Below are 21364 nucleotides of genomic sequence, written 5' to 3' on the forward strand. Positions count from 1 at the left end.
GCCTCTTCATTTCTCAAGTTCTCAGCAGCTGTCTGCTGCGCTCCTCTTGGGGATAATCTGAATCCACGTGTCCACACGTGGGTCATTTATCAGCGCCAAATGTTACTCCGCAGCCCTGTTGCTCTCCCACTCATTCACTCCTGCTTCAAGAATGTCTCGTCGAGCCTCCCTTGCCTGTCTGCCTCTAATTAGGCTTAGCACCACCGCTGATACTTTTGCTATTCAGTGGGGAGTGGTGGATACCAGGAGTAGGGTGGGGGGCGATAGTGCAATCGACTGCCGCCCTTGAAACTCCATAAATTAGTATTTCTTGATGTTTTCCAAAAACAATACATTTCATGTTTTATGTTTCTTATTAATGTAGGGCCCTACTTAAAAAGCTTGAAATATTGTTACCCCCTCCCCCCACCGCTCCCACCGATTCCTTGGGAAGTTTCTAGATCCCTGTCAGCGGGGAAGTTAATTGCAAACGAAGCTGAGTTGCATGGACGTATGTTGAACTTCTTTCGCACCGTACGTAGCCAACCGGGATTCGTCTTTGTTTTGGGTTTGAGAAGAGAACTCCTCTGAACTAGACGCGGCTCGTTCGCTTGGCCACACCACTCCTTCACTGCTTCCAAAATGTAGTCGGGTTGGGTCAGATTTGTGGGATCGTCTCTCTTGGTGGACAGATGTCCGTGAATAATAATAACAATGATAAAATGGCAAGGCAAAGGTGGTAAAGAAGCAGCCCTGAAATTGCTTACTCGCTCTACTTCTGGCAGAAGGGCCTTCACTAGACGCTGCTCTAGAGATTCCCTCTAGAGGGTATTTGGCTTACTCTTCCACACTGGCAATATGCCTTGCGAGAGATGGGAGTAGCCACAACCTCAATGATCTCTCTCACCTTGCTGTAGCTAAAGTGTGGGGAGTGGTGGTGCAGCGAGTTACACACCGCGCTATAACCGTGGCAACTTTGAATTTGATTCCCGGCACGTGGCCAACTTCGGTGGCGAGTGATATCTGAGCTGTTCCCCACTCCCATCCCGATGTCACCAAGCTGCGCTGACCAGCACGGTGAAGTATAGCCACAAACAGCCCCTGACGATTGACGCGCCAATGGATTAATTGACTGGACATCCGTAAACAAAAGAGCTTCATGGCTCATCGGATTTATCCAGGATAAATAAAGATTCTGATTCTGACCACCAGCTATACGTACACATCACGTATACATAGAGTAAATAAAGTGAGTTAATTAAGATGAAAGCTCTGTGCAGTGAGATGGGGGGGGGGGGCTTATATCATCCAAGATCCAGGGGGCATGTGAGGTTTCGGTTCTTGTGCGTAGGAACACACTGACGGCATCGCGGCGGGCCCCAAAGCACGATGACTCTTAACCGCCACCATCTCGATCGTGCACCCCCCCCCCCATCCTTAACCACTCCCATCGCGCCCACCAGCCGCCTCACTCACACGGTCCTTTTAAAAGGGCCCTCATGCCCACGCCAAAGGTTGGGGGGCGGGGGGGGTTTGCCAAATTACGAGCGGCTGGCAGAATCCCACAAATTGGCACGTTTTGAAAGTTTGCTTATTTTTTTGGCATCGACTTTGCAGCGCTAATTACCTGGAGGGCTTATTTCTCCACGCTCCGTGACTGCGAATTCCTCAATGAGTCTCAAGTTCGTTGCCGTAGGTACGTGTGTGTATGTATGGTGGACTTCTTTCGCACCGTACTTAGCGAACCATCCTAATTGGAGGTGCGGGGAGGACAATAAACTAAACGCAAAAAGCAGTTCAAAAAAATAAGTTTTCAATCTAGGTTTGAAAGTGATTAGCTCCAGTGGCTTATCGGAAGGAAGAGCGTTCCAGACGGCTGAAGAAGCACATCTGAAAGCGCGCGATGATTAGCCAAAAGCTGCTGTGAGGATGACCGGAGTTCGCATGATTGTTTATGTCCCTTAGTGTCTGCACCCTTCAATGGCCGAAGAATGGTTTTGCTCTCGCTTTCGTAACTGTTATAATTTTACCAAATTTTTATCCCAATTGTGCCATTGCCGCACATGGCGTTCTCAGCATCCGCACAGTGGCTTCTGGCTAACCATCGAACAAAGACGGGCACCGCATCGCGCGCTTTTAGATGTACTTCTGCAGCCATCTGGAACGCTCTTGCTTCCGATATTAGGACGCCACTGGAGCTATGCACTTTTAAAATCTAGATTGAAAACTCATTTCTTTAGAAACGATTTTTGCGTTTGGTTTGTTGTCCTTCCCCCGCACCTCCAATTAGCACGGTTGGATACATACGGTGTGAAAGAAGTTAAACATACGTAGCACATTCCTGCGGAGGGAGCTGGTAGGAATGTTGGGTTGCTCGGTCAATGGCCAGGGTCAACGGCGGCACCACCACGTGGTGTATTCCGCAAATATGCCCGACTGTGAGGGCGGGCACAAGCCGGCGTGACTAGGTTAAACGTTGAGTTTTATAAGGGCACCACGGGGTGACGAGCCCCTCCCCACCCAGCCCCTCCCCACCCAGCCCACCCACCCCCCACCCAGCCCCTCCCTCCCCACCCAGCCCCACCCCTCCCACCCTCCACCCAGCCCCTCCCCACCCTCCCCACCCAGCCCCTCCCCACCCAGCCCCTCCCCACCCAGCCCCTCCCCACCCTCCCCCTCCAGCCCCTCCCCACCCTCCCCACCCAGCCTCTCCCCACCCTCCCCTCCCCACCCAGCCCCACCCTCCCCACCCAGCCCCTCCCCACCCCTCCCCTCTCCACCCCGCCCCACCCCTCCCATTTTTGGATGCACGACGGACGGACACAATAATCCTCTGTGGGCTGGTGTAGTAACCAGGAGGTTCCTACCAGTATAACATTATCTGGGCCATCCCTCCTCCTCCCATTTCCCTGGATAATCGAACGTTGATTATCAGAGCCATCTGAGTCTCGTGAACACGTACTGCTCAGTGCTTCCACAAAATTAAGGTCCAGGTCAATAGGTCAAGACGGCCACTTGTAATTTCATATGCATGCTTTCATGACAAATATGATTCATAGTTCGTTTCTTTTGGGCTAGATCGTGTAGGCATAATGTAAAAATGTAAATACAATTAGCTTCCACTACCAAAAAGAGCCAAACAAATTAAGTTGTCACGTTGGCAAATATGATCATTGATTTGATTTTACACCAAACCGAAATGCTGAAAAGCAAGCGATCTACATATCATTATTACTCTTGCTACTATTAATATATAAAATTGTTTAAATCTTCCTCTTCTGCACCTCAGTACGCTGAAAAATCGAATCAATTGGCATATTTCTCCACGTGACAATTCCATTTGACTGGCCCTGTCGGGTGGCGGAGGGTTATCGCTACCAATTTGACATTGACCCGATGCGATCAGAGCGAAAGAAAACAATTTAGTTAAACTAATTACGCGAAGACCGCCACACAAGCCCAACGCTCGTTCTCCTTCTGATAAATCTCACGGATTTTGTTTCAAGACCAACGGCCGAGACCTCCGAGGGCCTCTCTGACAATATTCCACCATCCCGCTTGACGTCTTCTTCCCCATCGCCAGCCAATGCCCCCCCCTCCACCCCGCCCACGTGTCCCACCCATCACAACGTCCCCCCCCCCTCCACCCCGCCCACGTGTCCCACCCATCACAACGTCCCCCCCCCCTCCACCCCGCCCACGTGTCCCACCCATCACAACGTCCCCCCCTCCACCCGCGTGTTAAACAATCACGAGTTTTACCTGCACGTCACGTGTTAAACAATCACACAAGCTCTACCTGCACGTCACGTGTTAAACAATCACGAGCTTTACCTGCACGTCACGTGTTAAACAATCACACGGGCTGTACCTGCACGTCACGTGTTAAACAATCACACGAGCTCTACATGCACGTCACGTGTTAAACAATCACACAAGCTTTACCTGCACGTCACGTGTTAAACAATCACACAAGCTCTACCTGCACGTCACGTGTTAAACAATCACACGGGCTGTACCTGCACGTCACGTGTTAAACAATCACACAAGCTCTACCTGCACGTCACGTGTTAAACAATCACGAGCTTTACCTGCACGTCACGTGTTAAACAATCACACGAGCTCTACCTGCACGTCACGTGTTAAACAATCACACGAGCTGTACCTGCACGTCACGTGTTAAACAATCACACGAGCTCTACCTGCACGTCACGTGTTAAACAATCACACGAGCTCTACCTGCACGTCACGTGTTAAACAATCACACGAGCTCTACCTGCACGTCACGTGTTAAACAATCACACGTGCTGTACCTGCACGTCACGTGTTAAACAATCACACGAGCTCTACCTGCACGTCACGTGTTAAACAATCACACGAGCTCTACCTGCACGTCACGTGTTAAACAATCACACAAGCTCTACCTGCACGTCACGTGTTAAACAATCACACAAGCTCTACCTGCACGTCACGTGTTAAACAATCACACGAGCTCTACCTGCACGCCACGTGTTAAACAATCACACGTGCTTTACCTGCACGTCACGTGTTAAACAATCACACGAGCTCTACATGCACGTCACGTGTTAAACAATCACACGAGCTTTACCTGCACGCCGGGCGGCACCACGTGCTGCCTTTGGCCGAGAGAACTGGCACAGTTGGAGCCCGACAGGGACTCGGCTCATTGCAAATCATCCGCACATACAACTACAGCCATCACGTGCAATATAGATTCATGGTATATGTAACAAGCTACACATTGTCAAACATCTTTGCGCTAGATATTTACATTTAACACACATCGCTGATTTAACATGTTTGCTTAAGTGTACAATTATAGTTCTTTGTGTGTAAAACAAAAATACCCTGTATAGCTTGAAACAGTCTGTTGGGGTAAGTGCTGTTAGCGAGCACATATTAAGGCTGGCACAGCACACGAGGGTGTTAGTGGCCAGCAGCACACCCGGCCGCCTTTGTCTCCTCAGTGCAGATGTTTACACACTGCACCAGGTACGCATTTAAGGCTGAGTAGACCTAGGGGAGGATCAGGACCGGTTCAGATAAACGTCACTGGTGGTGGCCATGAGCGGGAATCGAACTACCGTCGCCGGGTTCGTAACGCAGCGTGCTAACAACTGCGCCACCGCTCCCTATATATACACGCACACACAAGACCAATGGAATATAACAATCTCTTCCAGTTATTGTGCATTTCAGCTCATGATTAATGCATTCAACGGTGAACTTCGTCATCCACACCCATAATTCATTAAATGAGACCACGTCGCCCCGATACACTGATCCCCCACTGGTTCCCAATCCAACCCCCGACCAATTACAAGATCGCCCCGCACCATCTTCAAGGTTCTTCATAGGGTCGTCCACGCCTCCTCCCCCCTCTCATCGCTCTCTGTTCCAGCAAGTGAGGCCTTTTGTCAAACGTGTCAGTAAACCTTTGCCCAGTAAGCGGAGGAGGAGGATGCACATTCTCTGCTACTGCTTCCACTGTCTGAAATCCCCTTCCTCTTGGCTATCCCCACATTGGCCATCCTTTCTCCTGTTCAAGGCCAGCCAAAACTTCCCTCCCTCTTACGGCTGTCTCTTGGCACCTCTAACATCAGGTCATCCGAATTCCCTCTCTGGCCTGCAGATTTGTATTCCCACATTCCCTGCTTTACCTTAACCTGCTCAGGAACTCTCTAGGTCGACATGTCTTCCCCTATTTCTTTGGCACTTCGAGGTGTAGTTACACTTAAACGCTGCACACACATTCGCAATTGTATTGCAATAATTGAGTTGCTAAATACCTTTCTCTGTCCTTGAGAGACGAAACACGTAGAGGATAAACTTGATGTGTTCCGTTTGTTGTCCTTCCCCCCGCACCTCCGATTAGCCTCAGTTGGCTACGTACGGTGCAAAAGAAGTTCAACATGCATACACCACGTCATCTTGGAGCACTGCATTTGCCACAAGCCGAATTCCTGCACACTTTTTAGTGCCTTGCGAGCACAACACCAAGCGGCCCTGACGCTAGAATGAATACGCGAATGAATACGCGAATGAACAAATGAATGAGATGAAACAGTCGCTGCTTAACAGCACTATAATGTGCGGTGGCACTCACTCAACCTGCTTCTCTGTTCACACGAAGAATAGCGGGGGGAGTGGCGGGGGAGGGCTGATAACCTTTTCAAACTTTATTTTTTGTTCCCAACTGTTATTTGATGAAGCCGTTGTGCCCCGGCGATGTAAAGTAAAAGTAAAAAAAATAACTAAACGGGCTTTTAGTGCGTCCGATAAAGAGAATAAACAACACTTTGAGCTTTAAAACGGTGGCGGGGGCACTTTAGTCTCCACGGGTAATGGCCCTCCAATTATCCTAATGGGGGGGGGGGGGGAATCTTTCCAGAAAATCTAACCCGCGATTGTGCGCAACGCAAACCGGAGCACAGGGCCGCCTCTGTTCCGTGGAGAAACAAAACAACCCCCCCCTCCCCCCCCCCCCCAGTCTAAAACAAAGGGGGCCAGCGGCGGCTGTGCGCCGATGCGGAGATTCCGGACGGGGTCTAAGCTTTCCTTGCCACTGTTCCTGTGCTCGCCCGAGACTGGGTGGCGTGCGGGATGCCGCTTCCCTTCGAACGGAGACGAATCCCTCCCCCCACCTTGCCGCTGCCGCGCGCGGTGCAACAAACGCACAGACGAAGGAGAGAAGATCAGCCGCGCAGACTCTGCTGCTGCTGCCGCCGTTTTTGTTGCGGCTGCTGTAGCAGGCGACAATTTCTTGAGGCCGGGCGCATGCAACTCCGAGGAGGGAGTGGTGTGGCCGGAAAAAGAAATCGCACCTCGCCAGCGGTCGTCTTAGCGGGTGGTTGCTCTGAAAGCCAGCTACTTGGTGTCCCATGGCTAACACGAGTGGTGAGTGAGATCTAAACTGGTCCCAGCTCTCCCCGAGATCAACACGGCTTTTAAATGAATACCAGGTGCGGTGTGGGGAAACAAGAGCAGCTGGGTGTGGTGCTGAATGGGTGCTCGCTAACAGCACTTGTCCCTACAGTTCAAGTCGGCTATATGGAGAGATCATTGTCTTTGTGGGGAACACATGCATGCGTGCAATCAAATATTCAATAATGCGCACGCACACGTGCCCACCATGCGCAGGACGAAGGGTTGAGGGGTGGGTGTGTGATGTCAGTATGGCAGGGAGAGGGATGGTCTCAGACGGAGTGGACCTTGGGCAATGGACACTCGGTATTGGGATGTGGAATGTCACGTCACTGGGGGGAGGAAGGAGCCGGAGCTGGTGGAGGAGGTGGAATGGTATCGACTAGACATAGTTGGCCTCACCTCCACACACAGCATTGGCACTGGAACCAAACTCCTCGGTCGGGAGTGGTCTCCTGTTCCGGAGTAACCCCTGGGCGGGTGTGGGGATGCTCACAAAGCCCCTGGCTGGGAGCTGTTCAGTTGAAGTTTGTCCAAGGGTCGCCTCAATGAGACTTCGGGTCTCAGAAAAGAAAACTCTGACTGTTGTCTATTGCTTATGCACCAAATAGCAGTTCAGAGTATTCGGCCTGTAGTGCTCGACAAAGTGCCGCCCACCGACTCCACAGTCTCACTGGGCGACTTCAATGCTCACGTGGGAAACGATGGAGCTACCTGGAGAGGCGTGATTGGGAGGAGTCCGGGAGAGCCTCAGAGTCGAGCCACTGCTCCTCCGGATCGAGAGGAGCCAGTTGAGGTGGTGCGGGCACCCGGTAACGATGCCCCCCGATAGACTCCTCCCGGAACTCTACCGGGCAGCAGCAGCAACGTCCCATTGGGCGAAGACCTCGGGGCCGGCCCAGGACACGCTGGTGGGACGATGTAGCTCAGCTGGCCTGGGAATGTCTGGAAATTCTCCAGGAAGAGCTAAAAGTCTGTTGCCAGGGAAAGGGAGGTCTGGACCGCCCTACTCAACACGCTGCCACCGCGGCCCTCACCAGGACAAGCGGATTGAGAAACGAACGAATGAACACACGTACAAAGATCCCCCTATAGCCTTGACAGTCTCTTGGGGTCAAGTCCTGTTAGCGAACACCTATGAAGGCAAACTGAGCACACGATGGAGGTGGGTGGCCAGAACTACACCCGGCCGCCTTGCTTCCCAAGTGCTAATGTTTAAACACTTGCCCTCGTGTTGCTCCCGAGCGGTCATCGAACTCGTTTCACTGGATTTGCAGTGCAGCACGCTAACCACTGCTCCCCACACACAAGCAAATATGCGCATTCACGCACACTTCCTTCTGCCAGGCCTGAGTCATTGGGTGGAAATTCCACATTCCTACAGTGGTCACTAGGTTTTGTTAGCTAAATATTTCTGTTTTTAAATTAAACAAGTAAAAAAAAAACAGAACGCGGCCAGCGTTTGTTAATGACGGCACTGTTTAAATATTTGCAGCCTGAATTATACAGTGCTACCAGTTGCAGCTCGGGACACGTTGAAGACATTGCAGGAGCGTGGATGAAGGGGTTATTTTGCACTCTATATAATCTTGTCATCCCCTCGTACGCGTGGATTCCTCCTGATACTCCCAATTTACTCCCACGCTCTAAAATAAATCGACAACGAATTAGCCAAACAACTAGAAAAAAAAAGATTAAACGTTTCCCTTGAACAATACAGTGCTTATAACCTTCAGGTTAACAATGTGTTGGGATTTGGTTTGTATGTGCAGAATGTTTAACTTCTTTCGCACCGTACGCAGCCAACTAAATTGTAGGTGCGGGGGAAGGACAACAAACTAAACACAAAAAGCAGATGTAAAGAGTTCGATTTAAAGCTTTCGTGACTGCAGGGATTCATCTTCTTGTTTATTTCGGTAAAGTCACGTAGAAGGATAATAAAAATAAAACATGATCAAATAAAACGTCGTGAGAATTTTATTATGTTTAATTTTTATTATTTTATTATTTCCCTTCTATGTGACTTTACCGAGAGAACCAAGAAGACAGATGTAAAGAAATTAGTTTTCAATCGAGATTTAAAAGTGCATAGCTCCAGTGGTTTCCTAATATCAGAATGAAGAGCATTCCGGATGGGCGCAGAAGTGCATCTGAAAGCATGAGAGAAGGTGAACGTCTTTGTTCGATGGTTAGCCAAAAGTCGCTTCTGCGAAGATGAGCGGAGTTCGCATGATGGTGTATGCTCCATATTTACTGACTGCGTACGCTGCTGCAAAGCTTCTCAAACGGGGCCCCTGGGAACGCGACCCGCTTCATCCGCTCTGGTGTCGTCTGTTAGACTAGCGGCGCACAGCTGATGATGATTGAAGCATTGTTACTGATCGCCATTGATCTTATTAGGCTGGCACGACAGACACTGAAATTAATGAATCAATTAAATTGCGCTACGATGTAAGAATCAATCAACTTTGAATACGATTAACTTGGCTGGGAAGGATTCCAGCTCCGCCACTAGAGGCACTGCTACAATCACCACAATATAAAATAACGAATCAATTTTTGGCTCGAACCATCATGCCTCAAAACCAGAACAATTTGTCACTTGCTGTTTGTAAACTAAAAACTAACTTTTTTTTTAATTAAACCAGGTAAGGCCCACTGAGCTCGAGAGGTTTTCTGCAGAAGCGACCTGACCGCAAATGATAGCTCAACGAAGTGGCTTATCAAGTGCAAATTTATAGCAGCCAAATACTCTAAAATAATATTTCTAAATGTGGAGGGAAAGACCAGAGGACCCAGAGAAAAATCCATTTGACCATGGGGAGAACAGGCAAATTCCAAATATACAAATAACACCAGGGTCGGGATCTAACTCACGACCTCTTGTATACCAGACGAGGCAGTTAACATCTCCTAGCCACCGCGGTGATCTCGGCGGATGCCGGCGGCTCGGCGCGGCTCCGACCTCTAACGAGCCAGCCACCAGCCCCCCCCCCCTTCTCTCGCCTCATCCGCCCGTCTCTTCCGCGGTCAGACAAGTCGCGCTCGTGCGAGGAGGAGCGGCAGTCGGTGCTGGAGGAGGACAGGCAGCACCCGCGTGAGGGTGCGTTCGTGCCTGAGTGCGCCGGTGGTGGGGGGCTCTACCAGCCCGTGCAGTGCTACCAGACGACGGGATACTGTTGGTGCGTGCTCGTCGACACGGGGCGGCCCATCCCGGGATCCTCCACCAGGCACGCCCTCCGCACGCTCCTCACTCACTCACGCCGCCAGCCTGGCCACCTCACGTGTCCACGAGGTCTTGGCCGATATCTGAGCGTGCACACAGGCGCTGCCGTGGCTCCACCGTGACTCCACCCGTGGCGCTTGTGATCCTTGAACGCAGGGCCCGTGTGTAGGATTCTAAGGCGAGCGTTCTCTGTCCTCCAGCAGGTATCAAACCCCAAAGTGCGAGCCCAACGCGAGGTCAAGAGGTGCCGTGCAAGAGGATCCTTACGACAAGAGGGACCTCGCAGGTCAGGGGGGTGGGGGGGAGTGCATCATCGCCGTCGCACACGTTCAGACAGAGTCAGCGGTACAACCCCAGATGGCGTTAGTCCCACGACACCGGATGGATTCAGTGATGCAACATAGTAATTGAGCCAACAGATGAATTTGGACGACGGATAAATTGTATTCACACAACCGGATAGTTTTGGACGTACGACAATTGGTCGTCCGTCACTTGTTTTAGGCATGACGATGTGACGTGACGACGTGATGTGGCGTCGCGACATCAGAACGTCCGTAGGCGAGAGCACTAATCTTGTGTCTCTTCTTCTTTCGTGTAGCATTTTTGGGGATTGCAACAGATTACAAATAGATGCCGGGATTTTGATATCCATTTGACTGTTTTAGGAGTAGCCGCATGGATTAGTTTCATATTGCCGTTGAATGGTCTGATTGGGCAGTAGTTCACAACATATTGCACGTTCGGAGATGTCGCACCACCACAGTCACAAACTGGACTCTCGTTAATTTTCCATTTTTGGAGAAAGCGTCCCCACATCTTCCATGGAGTGTCCGGATCCGATTCAAGGAGGACCAATCTTCCTCAGTAGGTCAGATCCAGGTTGGAGGATTGTGGGATGGCTGATGATGGATTTCTACAGTGGGTTGGTGTTTGCCCAGGCTTCCCTCCATCGTGCTTCGGTGATCTTGTCATCGTCATGGAGGCTCTTTGCATATTGCCAGAAAGACTTTCTGGATTTGAGACACCTGTGCGGTGGTGGCATGGAGATGTCCTTGTTTGGATTTCTGATGGCCTTGTGGTGCTCCATCATATGCGCGGCATCGCGGCATCGCTGCTGAGGAGCGATGTTTGTGTGGACTGGAAGCCACAGCAGTGGTGTTGTTTTTTAGCATCCCTGAGATGATCCTCATGGCTGCATTTAGCTGTGTATCCACCAGCTTCTATGTCTCCTGTCTCCACGCCTCTCATTTTTCTCTCGGTTATCTTTTACTGCACCTCACCAATCTGCATCTCTCCACTCCTGCGAGCCATATCTCTCTGCGGGCCATATCTCTCTGTGGGCCATATCTCTCTGCGGGCCATATCTATCTGCGGGCCATGTCTCTCTGCGGGCCATATCTCTCTGCGGGCCATATCTCTCTGCGAGCCATATCTATCTGCGGGCCATGTCTCTCTGCGGGCCATATCTCTCTGCGGGCCATATCTCTCTGCGAGCCATATCTCTCTGCGGGCCATGTCTCTCTGCGGGCCATGTCTCTCTGCGAGCCATATCTCTCTGCGAGCCATGTCTCTTTGCGGGCCATATCTCTCTGCGGGCCATAGCTCTCTGCGAGCCATATCTCTCTGCAAGCCATGTCTCTCTGCGAGCCATATCTCTCTGCGAGCCATATCTCTCTGCGAGCCATATCTCTCTGCGGGCCATATCTCTCTGTGGCCATATCTCTCTGCGGACCATAGCTCTCTGCGAGCCATAGCTCTGCGAGCCATATCTCTCTGTGAGCCATAGTTCTGCGAGCCATATCTCTCTGCGAGCATTAGCTCTCTGCGGGCCATATCTCTCTGCGGGCCATATCTCTCTGCGAGCCATATCTCTCTGCGGGCCATATCTCTCTGTGGCCATATCTCTCTGTGGCCATATCTCTCTGCGAGCCATATCTCTCTGCGGGCCATATCTCTCTGTGGCCATATCTCTCTGCGGACCATAGCTCTCTGCGAGCCATAGCTCTGCGAGCCATATCTCTCTGTGAGCCATAGTTCTGCGAGCCATATCTCTCTGCGAGCATTAGCTCTCTGCGGGCCATATCTCTCTGTGGCCATATCTCTCTGCGGACCATAGCTCTCTGCGAGCCATAGCTCTGCGAGCCATATCTCTCTGTGAGCCATAGTTCTGCGAGCCATATCTCTCTGCGAGCATTAGCTCTCTGCGGGCCATATCTCTCTGCGGGCCATATCTCTCTGTGGGCCATATCTCTCTGCGGGCCATATCTCTCTGGGGCCATATCTCTCTGTGGGCCATATCTCTCTGTGGGCCATATCTCTCTGGGGCCATATCTCTCTGTGGGCCATATCTCTCTGTGGGCCATATCTCTCTGGGGCCATATCTCTCTGTGGGCCATATCTCTCTGGGGCCATATCTCTCTGTGGGCCATATCTCTCTGTGGGCCATATCTCTCTGGGGCCATATCTCTCTGTGGGCCATATCTCTCTGCGGGCCATATCTCTCTGTGGGCCATATCTCTCTGTGGGCCATATCTCTCTGGGGCCATATCTCTCTGCGGGCCATATCTCTCTGTGGGCCATATCTCTCTGTGGCCATATCTCTCTGCGGACCATATCTCTCTGCGAGCCATAGCTCTCTGCGGACCATAGCTCTCTGTGGGCCATATCTCTCTGTGGCCATATCTCTCTGCGGACCATATCTCTCTGCGAGCCATAGCTCTCTGCGGACCATATCTCTCTGCGGGCCATATCTCTCTGTGGGCCAAATCTCTCTGTGGGCCATATCTCTCTGCGAGCCATATCTCTCTGCGAGCCATATCTAGACGGGCCACGCCGAGAGCCTCCACAGGCCACAATCAGGCCCTCGATCCACCAGTTGATGAACCCAGCTGTGTGGCAATGCCTGATGGTGACGACGATGATGATGATGATGGTGGTGAAATGAGACTATCCAGGACTCTGGAGTTCTCAACTGGTTAAATAAAATAAGATAACTATGTTTTTTGTTATTTTATTTTACCAGGGAAGGCCTACTGAGCTAATGTCGCTTTTTTTCAGAAGCGAACTTGGCCGCAAACTAATGGCGGCACTGTGATGCACATAGCCCGGTATAGCAGATGAACAGACAAGGGAAAAAAGAGACACGTTTCGCTGGGCTTTGGTAACACGGAGGGGGCTTTCTCACCGGCGGCAATCACAGTGCAGCATTTCGGCATTCCACACCCTGGCGCCAAAAAGTCGGGGTGTAACGACGCTTCGCTTTGGCAATTAAAATTTATTTGTCATTTTGCCACACATGCATTGTTATATGCGTGTTATATATATATTTATTGTATATAATTTAGCTCACGCCATTCATTTTGCCACTAGAGGCCGCTACATTCACCGCAACAGAAACAAAAAATACTCCTTGAATGGGGCTGCCACACCGAATGGTGACAGTTAACGGAATCGCGACGGAGGGCAATTGTTAAAAACTTCCGAAAATAAAATCCTTCAACTTCCATCTCTTTTCACACAGTAGCCGTACAGATTTTTCCTTGGTTCTGTCGATAAAGTCACGTAGCTAGAAAAATTATAAAGTGAATAAAAATAATAAAAACAAAAAACCACTAATGTAGACTGTAGCCTGGTTCTTAATCGGAGTGAGTGTACTGGCAGTCTCTCACGTGGACTGTAGCCTGGATACAGTCTACATTATACACAGCCAGTACACTCACCAAGGTTAAGAACCAGGCTACAGTCTACATTATAGACTGCCAGTACACTCACCCAGCTTAATAACCATTGCTACAGTCTACATTATACACTGCCAGTACACTCACCAAACTTAAGAACCAGGCTATAGTCTACATTATAGACTGCCAGTACACTCACCAAACGTAATAACCAGCCTACAGTCTACATTATAGACGGCCAGTACACTCACCAAACTTAATAACCAGGCTCCAGTCCACATTAGAGATTGCCAGTACACTCACTCCGATTAAGAACCAGGCTACAGTCTATATTAGTGCTTTATTACTATTTTATTTGTATTGTACTTTTATTTATTTATTTTCTATCTACGTGACTTCACCGAAAGAACCAAAGAATATGAATTCCTGCAATCACGAAAGTTAAGTCAAAATGTAGCCACACACATTGCTGAGACATAACCCTGAGCCTGTGGCAGAAATGCCACATACCTATGGCAGGGGCAAGTCTCCCCCATCAGACAACCACTCTTGATTCGGCCAGGGGGCTCAGCGGTAGAGGGAGTGGCTCACAATCCGGAGGTAGCAAGTTCAACTTCTGGTTGGTGGTTGGACTCGGCCCATTATCTCTTCCGATAAAATGAGTGCCACGGTGAGTATGCAGGCATGTTGAACTTCTTTCGTGCCGTACGTAGCTAACCGTGCGAATCGGAGGTGCGAAAATACTGGCTGCCTACCTGCCATGCACTTATATAGGGGAGCCAGCTGAGACGCCACCAGCCTTGTTTACTGGAAGCCGCATTCCAAGGTGTGTCGCGTCGACTCGTACGTCGACTTATTATAGCCGCTGTGAAATTCCAACGGAGGGGAGTTGAAGGCGTTTCCACCTTAAATCATTATTTATCGCAAGAAAAGAAGCCCGGTTTGTGTTAAGGAGGGGCACTGTTGATCCACGGGGAGCTTTGAAGCATCTCTGAGCTTTTGCCGCGTGAGAGGGGAGCGCGCCTTCATCGAGCAACAAGAACGGCAGTATTGTTGTTTCGTTTCTTCTCTCCCTAAATACTTCTGCTCCAAAAAACACAAGAGTTCCATTTTAAAATGAATCGGTGCACGTTTGTATGTTTTGGGTGCCGCGGTGGCGAGATGTTAACTCCCTTGTCTGGTATGCAGGAGGTCGTGGGTTCGATCCCAACCCTGACGCCTGCTGTATATTTAGAGTTTTTTTCTCTCTCCCCGTGGTGGCATGGATTTTTCACAGGGTCCTCTGGTTTTCCCTCCACATTTAGAAACATGCGTTTTAAGTATTTGGCTGCAAAAAATGTCCACATAAGCCACTTCATTGAGCTATCATTTGTGGCCAGGTCGCTTCTGAAAAAGAGATATATAGCCACAGAGGTGCGGCGGAAGGACAACAAACTAAACACCAAAAGCATTTATAAATAAATGAGTTTTCAATCTAGATTTAAAAGTGCATAGCTGTAGTGGCTTCCTAATATGCTCAGAAGCGCATCTGAAAGCGCGCCATGTCGTGACCGTCTTTGCTCGATGGTTACCCAAAAGCTGCTGCGAGGATGACCGGAGTTCGCGCGATGGTTTATGCTCCTTGTTGTAGACGATGAAAGAAAACCACGTGCACCTGGTTCACCTAACAATTATAATTATTGTTATGATTTGGTTATGCTGCTGCTGCTGCATGGGCAGTGGTCCACGAGCACAATTAACACAATGTGTTGAGATTTTTGTTAAGAATAATAATGATAATTTAGAACCTTTTGTTAATCAACTGCTGGATAGACTTCTCCCCCCCCCCCCAACTCCCATGCTGCATCGGACGTACGGGTTGTTTGAACACAGCGTAGAAGTACAGCACAACAATGGATTTCACCGCGCTGCCCTCTACTGCCCACAACGCAGCCCAGCAGAGGCCTGCCGCGCCTGCTGCGAGTCGTGGTTGCCTACCGCAGCCAGTAAAAGTTAACTGAGATGAACGTTTCAGCCGAGGCGGATCACGTGAGAGGACTTCCACGGTCAAAACGCAATCGTCAAAGCACGCAACATGGTGCCGACTAGCCATCGGTCTCGTGCAGAACCCCCCCCCCCCCACCGCTAAATTTCATCATCGGACAATTGCAGAGTAAACAGGAGATAAAATATAGACACGCGATGAATCAAGGGTATTTTACTGACACTGGTGGGATTTGTTGTGCATGTTGCTTTTTTTAAAACTGATCTCTGCTTCATGCCAGGGTGTCCCGGTGGGAAGAAAGCGCAGTTCATCACGTCCTTGCTGGACGCGCTCATCACCGACATGGTCAAAGCCGTCAAGACGGCGGAATCCTCCCCGGGGATGAAGTGAGGGCCCTCCCAAACTCACCGCCGTGGGGCCAAACCAATGCACGCGCGGGGACTTTCAGCGATCGTTAATCACCCGGGGGGCAAAGTTTAAGCCGAGCAACGGTTTCGAGTGAACCAAAACCAAACGCCCCCCCCCCACCCAGCCCAGCTTTGCCACAGGGGATCCCCCCCCCGCCACCCACCCCGTCACCACCCCCGCTAACTCAGTAGACATTCGGGGGTCCTTTGTACCGATGTGATTTATTGTCAGGGAATTCAGATGTGTGGGGGGTGATTTTCAAACTTGGCAAATCATGCCGACTCGCAGTGGCCGTTTGCCTGTGAACGTTGCTTGTGACTCATAGACTCGTGTGCACACGCACCGCTGCTAGCTCACGCCACTGCTGGCGGAGGGGGGCCTCGCGCTAGCGGCAGCTCGAGAGTAGCACTCAAAGAGGGTAGTTTGACCGATTCTTACATGCTGGCCAGGTGTCTTGATAGAGGTGGAGAGACACCTAACACTTTACCACACTACACGTGACCCGCCGACTGACTAACTCTGGCGTAACGATTTATAACTGCTGAGTGGACCGAGGCAGTGGGGTGGGTGAGGATTCCCACCGATTATACATGGCCGTTTCAGCTCCCTGGTAAGTTGAAGAACAATCCTCACAACCGCATCTCGCAGCCAGATACGACGCAAGCATCTGCAGGAAGACGCTTGGCACGGCATACATTTGGCCCGATCGCTACGTGACCTGACCTGAAACATGAACAAAGAATGGTTTGTTATTATTACGACGATCAACTATTGGAGGCTTCATTGGCCCGACATGGTGCCGTACCCGCATTACGAGAGGGGGCCCCCGCTCGCCCGCCGTGTCTCTGCGGACGCGCAGGATGGAGGAGCCCGACCCGAGCCAGACGCTGGAGGAGCGCGCGGTCCGCTGGTTCTTCACGCAGCTCGATCGCAGCGGGCGCGGCGTCGTGGGCCGCAAGGAGATGAGGCCCCTACGCCGCTTCCTCAAGAGAAGGCCCAAGCCGCAGCGGTGCGGCCGCAAGTTCATGGAGTATTGCGACCTCAACGGCAACAAGGCGCTGTCGCTGCCCGAGCTCAAGGGATGCCTGGGGGTCGGCCGAGAGCAGAGTGAGCGTGGGGACGCACAGCGGGGAGCGGGGGGGGGGGAGGAGCTATGGGGGTGACTCTCATTCAAAGCCAAAGCACACAGCGCTCGAAATACCGAGGACTCGATTGGCATTTCAAACGTTTCCCAACTAAGATTGAAAGCCTTTGCGTATTAGCTCTGTCCGTCTGTTCGTAACGGGGTTGGGGGTTGGGAGGACACAATAATAACCCACGGAAAGATGAGTCCAATATGAACGAAGCTATTCGGGAATTCCTCTGTTGAAAACCAGAACCAGCCGTACGGATACAACAACAAAAAACAGTAGCCCAAAAGTGGAGACACAAACAGCTGCCTGTCGGTTTTTGCAGTACTCATGGAATCATTCCGAGGGCGAATCGAGGTGACGGAGGTGTTTGTCTGATGATAATCTAATTGCCCACCAATGACGTCTGTAATTGTGCAGTGGTTCGTGTACTGCACAACGAACCCAGCGACCCGAGTTCAATTCCCGCTCACGACCAATGTCAGTGATTAATATCGGAACCGGCCCTGGGCCTCCCCTTAGTCGACTCAGCCTTAAGCGAGCGCCTGGTGCAGTGTGTCAACATCGGTACTAGGGAGACAAAGGCGGCCGGGCGTGTTGCTGGCCACCCACCCCCTCGTGTGCCGTGCTTGCCTTCGTAGGTACTACTCGCGAACAGCACTTGCCCCAACAGTCTGTTCAAGGCTATATGGGGGATCTTTGTCTTCATTACCCGCTATAGATAGGTATTTAAAAGTCCTATTCGACCCTCGTTAAGGAAAGACGTCATTAGAAATTACCGCACTAACAGCTACCTGTTAGTCGGTTATTTTAAATCAGAATCAGAATATGTATTTAGACTGGAGGAATCCGATGAGCTATAAAGCTATTTTTTCACAGATGTCCAGTAGGGGCGGGTAACGTTACAACAACAACACGATAGTAGTGCAAAGTACAAGCAAGGTAAACAAATCACCCAAACACAAATACAAAACACTAAACCATCCCCATCATACCAGGCAAAGCCCACTGAGGTATTAACTTGTTTTTCAGATGCGACCTGGCCACAAATGATAGCTCAACAAAGTGGCTTATCATTTGGACATTTATAGCAGCAAAACAATCTAAGTAGTCTCAATCTAGACACGAGTAAGCTTGATTTTGAACAGCATCCAGCCTCGCTATTGAGCCTATCAAATATAAAAGCGGCTCTGGTGATATTTACGCGATCTAACCCAAAACACCTGAACTATGGATATTGGTCACGACACAGCCTACGTGTTAAACTAACAAACAAAAAACTTGCCGCTCGTTTGTTTCCAAAGTCCGGATGTTTATAATCTGACTTTGTGTTTACTTCACGGGGCAACAACTGGATTCGTCTTTGTGCTCACACGCAGGCCAGACCTTGGCATGTGTAGAACGGAGATTGTGCTTGCGACTGTTCAAAACGACAGAAAAAGTAAAATCCCGATACGCTTTTCCACCAAAACGGTTTCTTCGCTTAACAATCTTTCCCACGAAATCTTCCCGAACAAAACAATACGTTTTACGTTTATTTCATGCAGCATTGACAATCTGACACTGACACACGAGCCACGCGGGTACAACACGCGTGGGGATGGTGTGGGCAGCACCACATCTTCCTGAATACAAAGACAAATATCCCCCGTATAGCCTTACCAGACTGTTGGAGCAAGTGCTTTTAACGAGCACCTATGAAAGCCAGAACGGTACAGAAGGGGGTGGGTGGCCAGCACCACGCCCGACCGCCTTTGTCTTCCCAGTGGCGATGTTGACACGCTGCAAAAGGCACTCATTTGAGGCTGAGTCCAACGAGGGGATGCCCAAGACCGATTCAGATAATACTGTGACTGGTGATGGCTGTGAGCGGGAATCGAACTCGGGTCGCCGGGATCGTAGCGCAGCGTAGCGCTAACCCCTGCACGCCCGCTCCCCTGACTGAATACAAAGACACAGATTCACATAGTAATTAGACACGCAGAGACACAGACACAAATTCACACACACACAGTCTGGCTCGCCTACACGAGCTGGCATTCAATAAGATGTCCCGAAGCATCAGCAACAACAAAAATATAAAAAAATTATAACTTTTTTTTACGGGTAATAAATAGCCAGCGTTTTATTATTTCTGGCAGGGACGGGGGCTTTAAATTCAGGGCAGCGCATAATAAACTCGAGTCTTAAAAAAAAAATCTAACGTCAACAGCCGACTGGAACGTAACCTTTCAGAATGTGTCATTTGAAGTTGAGCGACTGCACTGGGGCTTTTTAGCTCAGGGTGGCAGTTATTTATGTACTTTGAGAGCTGTACTTGGCAATGCCAGCAGTAGGCTTAGCAATGGGGCTCTGAACAGCACTGGAATAGAACACAGTTTCTCAACGCAGCGTCAATAAGCTTGCTTTTGGTAACTCAATCCAACGGGAGCCTCTCAAAGCTTCGTGTCTTGATTGACAGCAGATTAAAAAAAAATCCATTTACTCCGGAGAGGTTAAATATATCTAGATTTTTTAGACGCGTAAACAAAATAATTAATGAATATCATCACTAGACCTCCTTTGCCAGTACCAAAGTATAATAATAGGGTTTTCCCCTTTTTTCTGGCAACAAAACTGAAACCTTTTTACGAGGATTCATGTCAGCATTAACCACAATACCTGCAGTCAAAATGCAAACAAAAAACATACTATGATAATATATGCATTGTCCTTGAAACTGATTGATCCACACCAAGGGACAGCTTTCTTTTGAGTCTCGACCCAATTGGTGTTCGACCAGATGACGCCAAAAGGCGTACAGCTCAAAGACAATGCACTATCAAAGTAATGAGGGCTCGGGGTGAGCATCTACATCATTAGACCTCCTTTGCCAGTACCAAAATATAAGAATAGGGTTTTTCCCTTTTTTCTGGCAACAAAACTGAAACCTTTTTACGAGGATTCATGTCTGCATTAACCACAATACCTGCAGTCAAAATGCAAACAAAAAAAACATACTATGATAATATATGCATTGTCCTTGAAACTGATTGGTCCACACCAAGGGACAGCTTTCTTTTGAGCCTCGACCCAAAAGGCGTCATCTAGTCGAGCACCAATTGGGTCGAGGCTCAAAAGAAAGCCGTCCCTTGGTGTGGACCAATCAGTTTCAAGGACAATGCATATATTATCATAGTATGTTTTTTGTTTGCATTTTGGCTGCAGGTATTGTGGTTAATGCAGACATGAATCCTTGTAAAAAGGTTTCAGTTTTGTTGCCAGAAAAAAGGTGAAAAACCCTATTATTATAATGAATGAATAGTTACGGTGATTTTGTATATTTTTTAATTTTTCTCTAACCTCATCTTCCCAATCCTGTATTATTGTTTTTAGTTGATAGAGGAGAGAATAGTTTTTAAAAAATGAGGAAAAATACAGCCACATGGGGAAGACATATTAGGTATTTTTAGCAGAACTTCACGTGTGAAAATTCACAGGCATTTCACGGTATTTATATGCAAAAGTCACTCGTGTGCGTGCCTTTTTTTTTGCTCTACCCACAGAAGGTGCTGGCGGCAATCAAGCGCAGCGTAAAAGGCAAGAGACAAACCACATGCACAATAAACGTCCAGAGCCGCGAACGCTTTGGAGAAATTCAACTGTCGAGGTGTTCCAGGTGACTCTAGGGCAAGGGGGTCGGGCAACCTGCGGGTCTCCGGAGCCGCATGTGGCTCTAATGACTTCGTCGTGACGTCATTCACCACGTGCGTGCATTGCTGGTCTTTAAATAGGGGGGTGTGGGGTTTGTGTAGAATTCGAAAAAAAATCTCTTTGTTTTGATTACGATTGTCAACCCCTGCTCCAGGGTGATAACTTTGAGCTGCCAATGCTGAGAATCTGCATTCAAGTCAAAGTTGTAGCCACAACCCGGGATGAAACCTTGTTTCTGAAACGTAGCGTGTCCATGATCTCAGCCCTGTCACCAATGCCTGGAGAAAAAAGCCGTTGTGTTAAGCTTGATTTTTCACTT

The 21364-nt window shown here is 49.7% G+C and overlaps 1 protein-coding gene across 7 annotated transcripts in view; it reads left to right on the forward strand.

Annotated features, from left to right (window-relative positions):
• The window catches only part of LOC116943205 (SPARC-related modular calcium-binding protein 1-like), a 65550-nt gene that overhangs the window by 40169 nt on the left and 4017 nt on the right, over positions 1 to 21364 (forward strand). For 4 of the 7 annotated variants that reach the window (XM_032955871.2, XM_032955867.2, XM_032955870.2 and 1 more), the window contains exons 8-12: positions 9959 to 10154; positions 10351 to 10436; positions 16095 to 16200; positions 17082 to 17329; positions 20898 to 20931. In XM_032955871.2, the coding sequence (XP_032811762.2) occupies positions 9959 to 10154; positions 10351 to 10436; positions 16095 to 16200; positions 17082 to 17329; positions 20898 to 20931 (670 nt within the window). The remainder of the gene's footprint in view (positions 1 to 9958; positions 10155 to 10350; positions 10437 to 16094; positions 16201 to 17081; positions 17330 to 20897; positions 20932 to 21364) is intronic. The other 3 variants (XM_076067710.1, XM_076067709.1, XM_032955868.2) reach the window with 2 other exon arrangements.

The sequence above is a fragment of the Petromyzon marinus genome, chromosome 17 (assembly GCF_048934315.1).
Source record: "Petromyzon marinus isolate PM22_M1 ecotype Great Lakes invasive population chromosome 17, UKy_Petmar_22M1.pri1.0, whole genome shotgun sequence".
Taxonomy (NCBI): domain Eukaryota; kingdom Metazoa; phylum Chordata; class Hyperoartia; order Petromyzontiformes; family Petromyzontidae; genus Petromyzon; species Petromyzon marinus.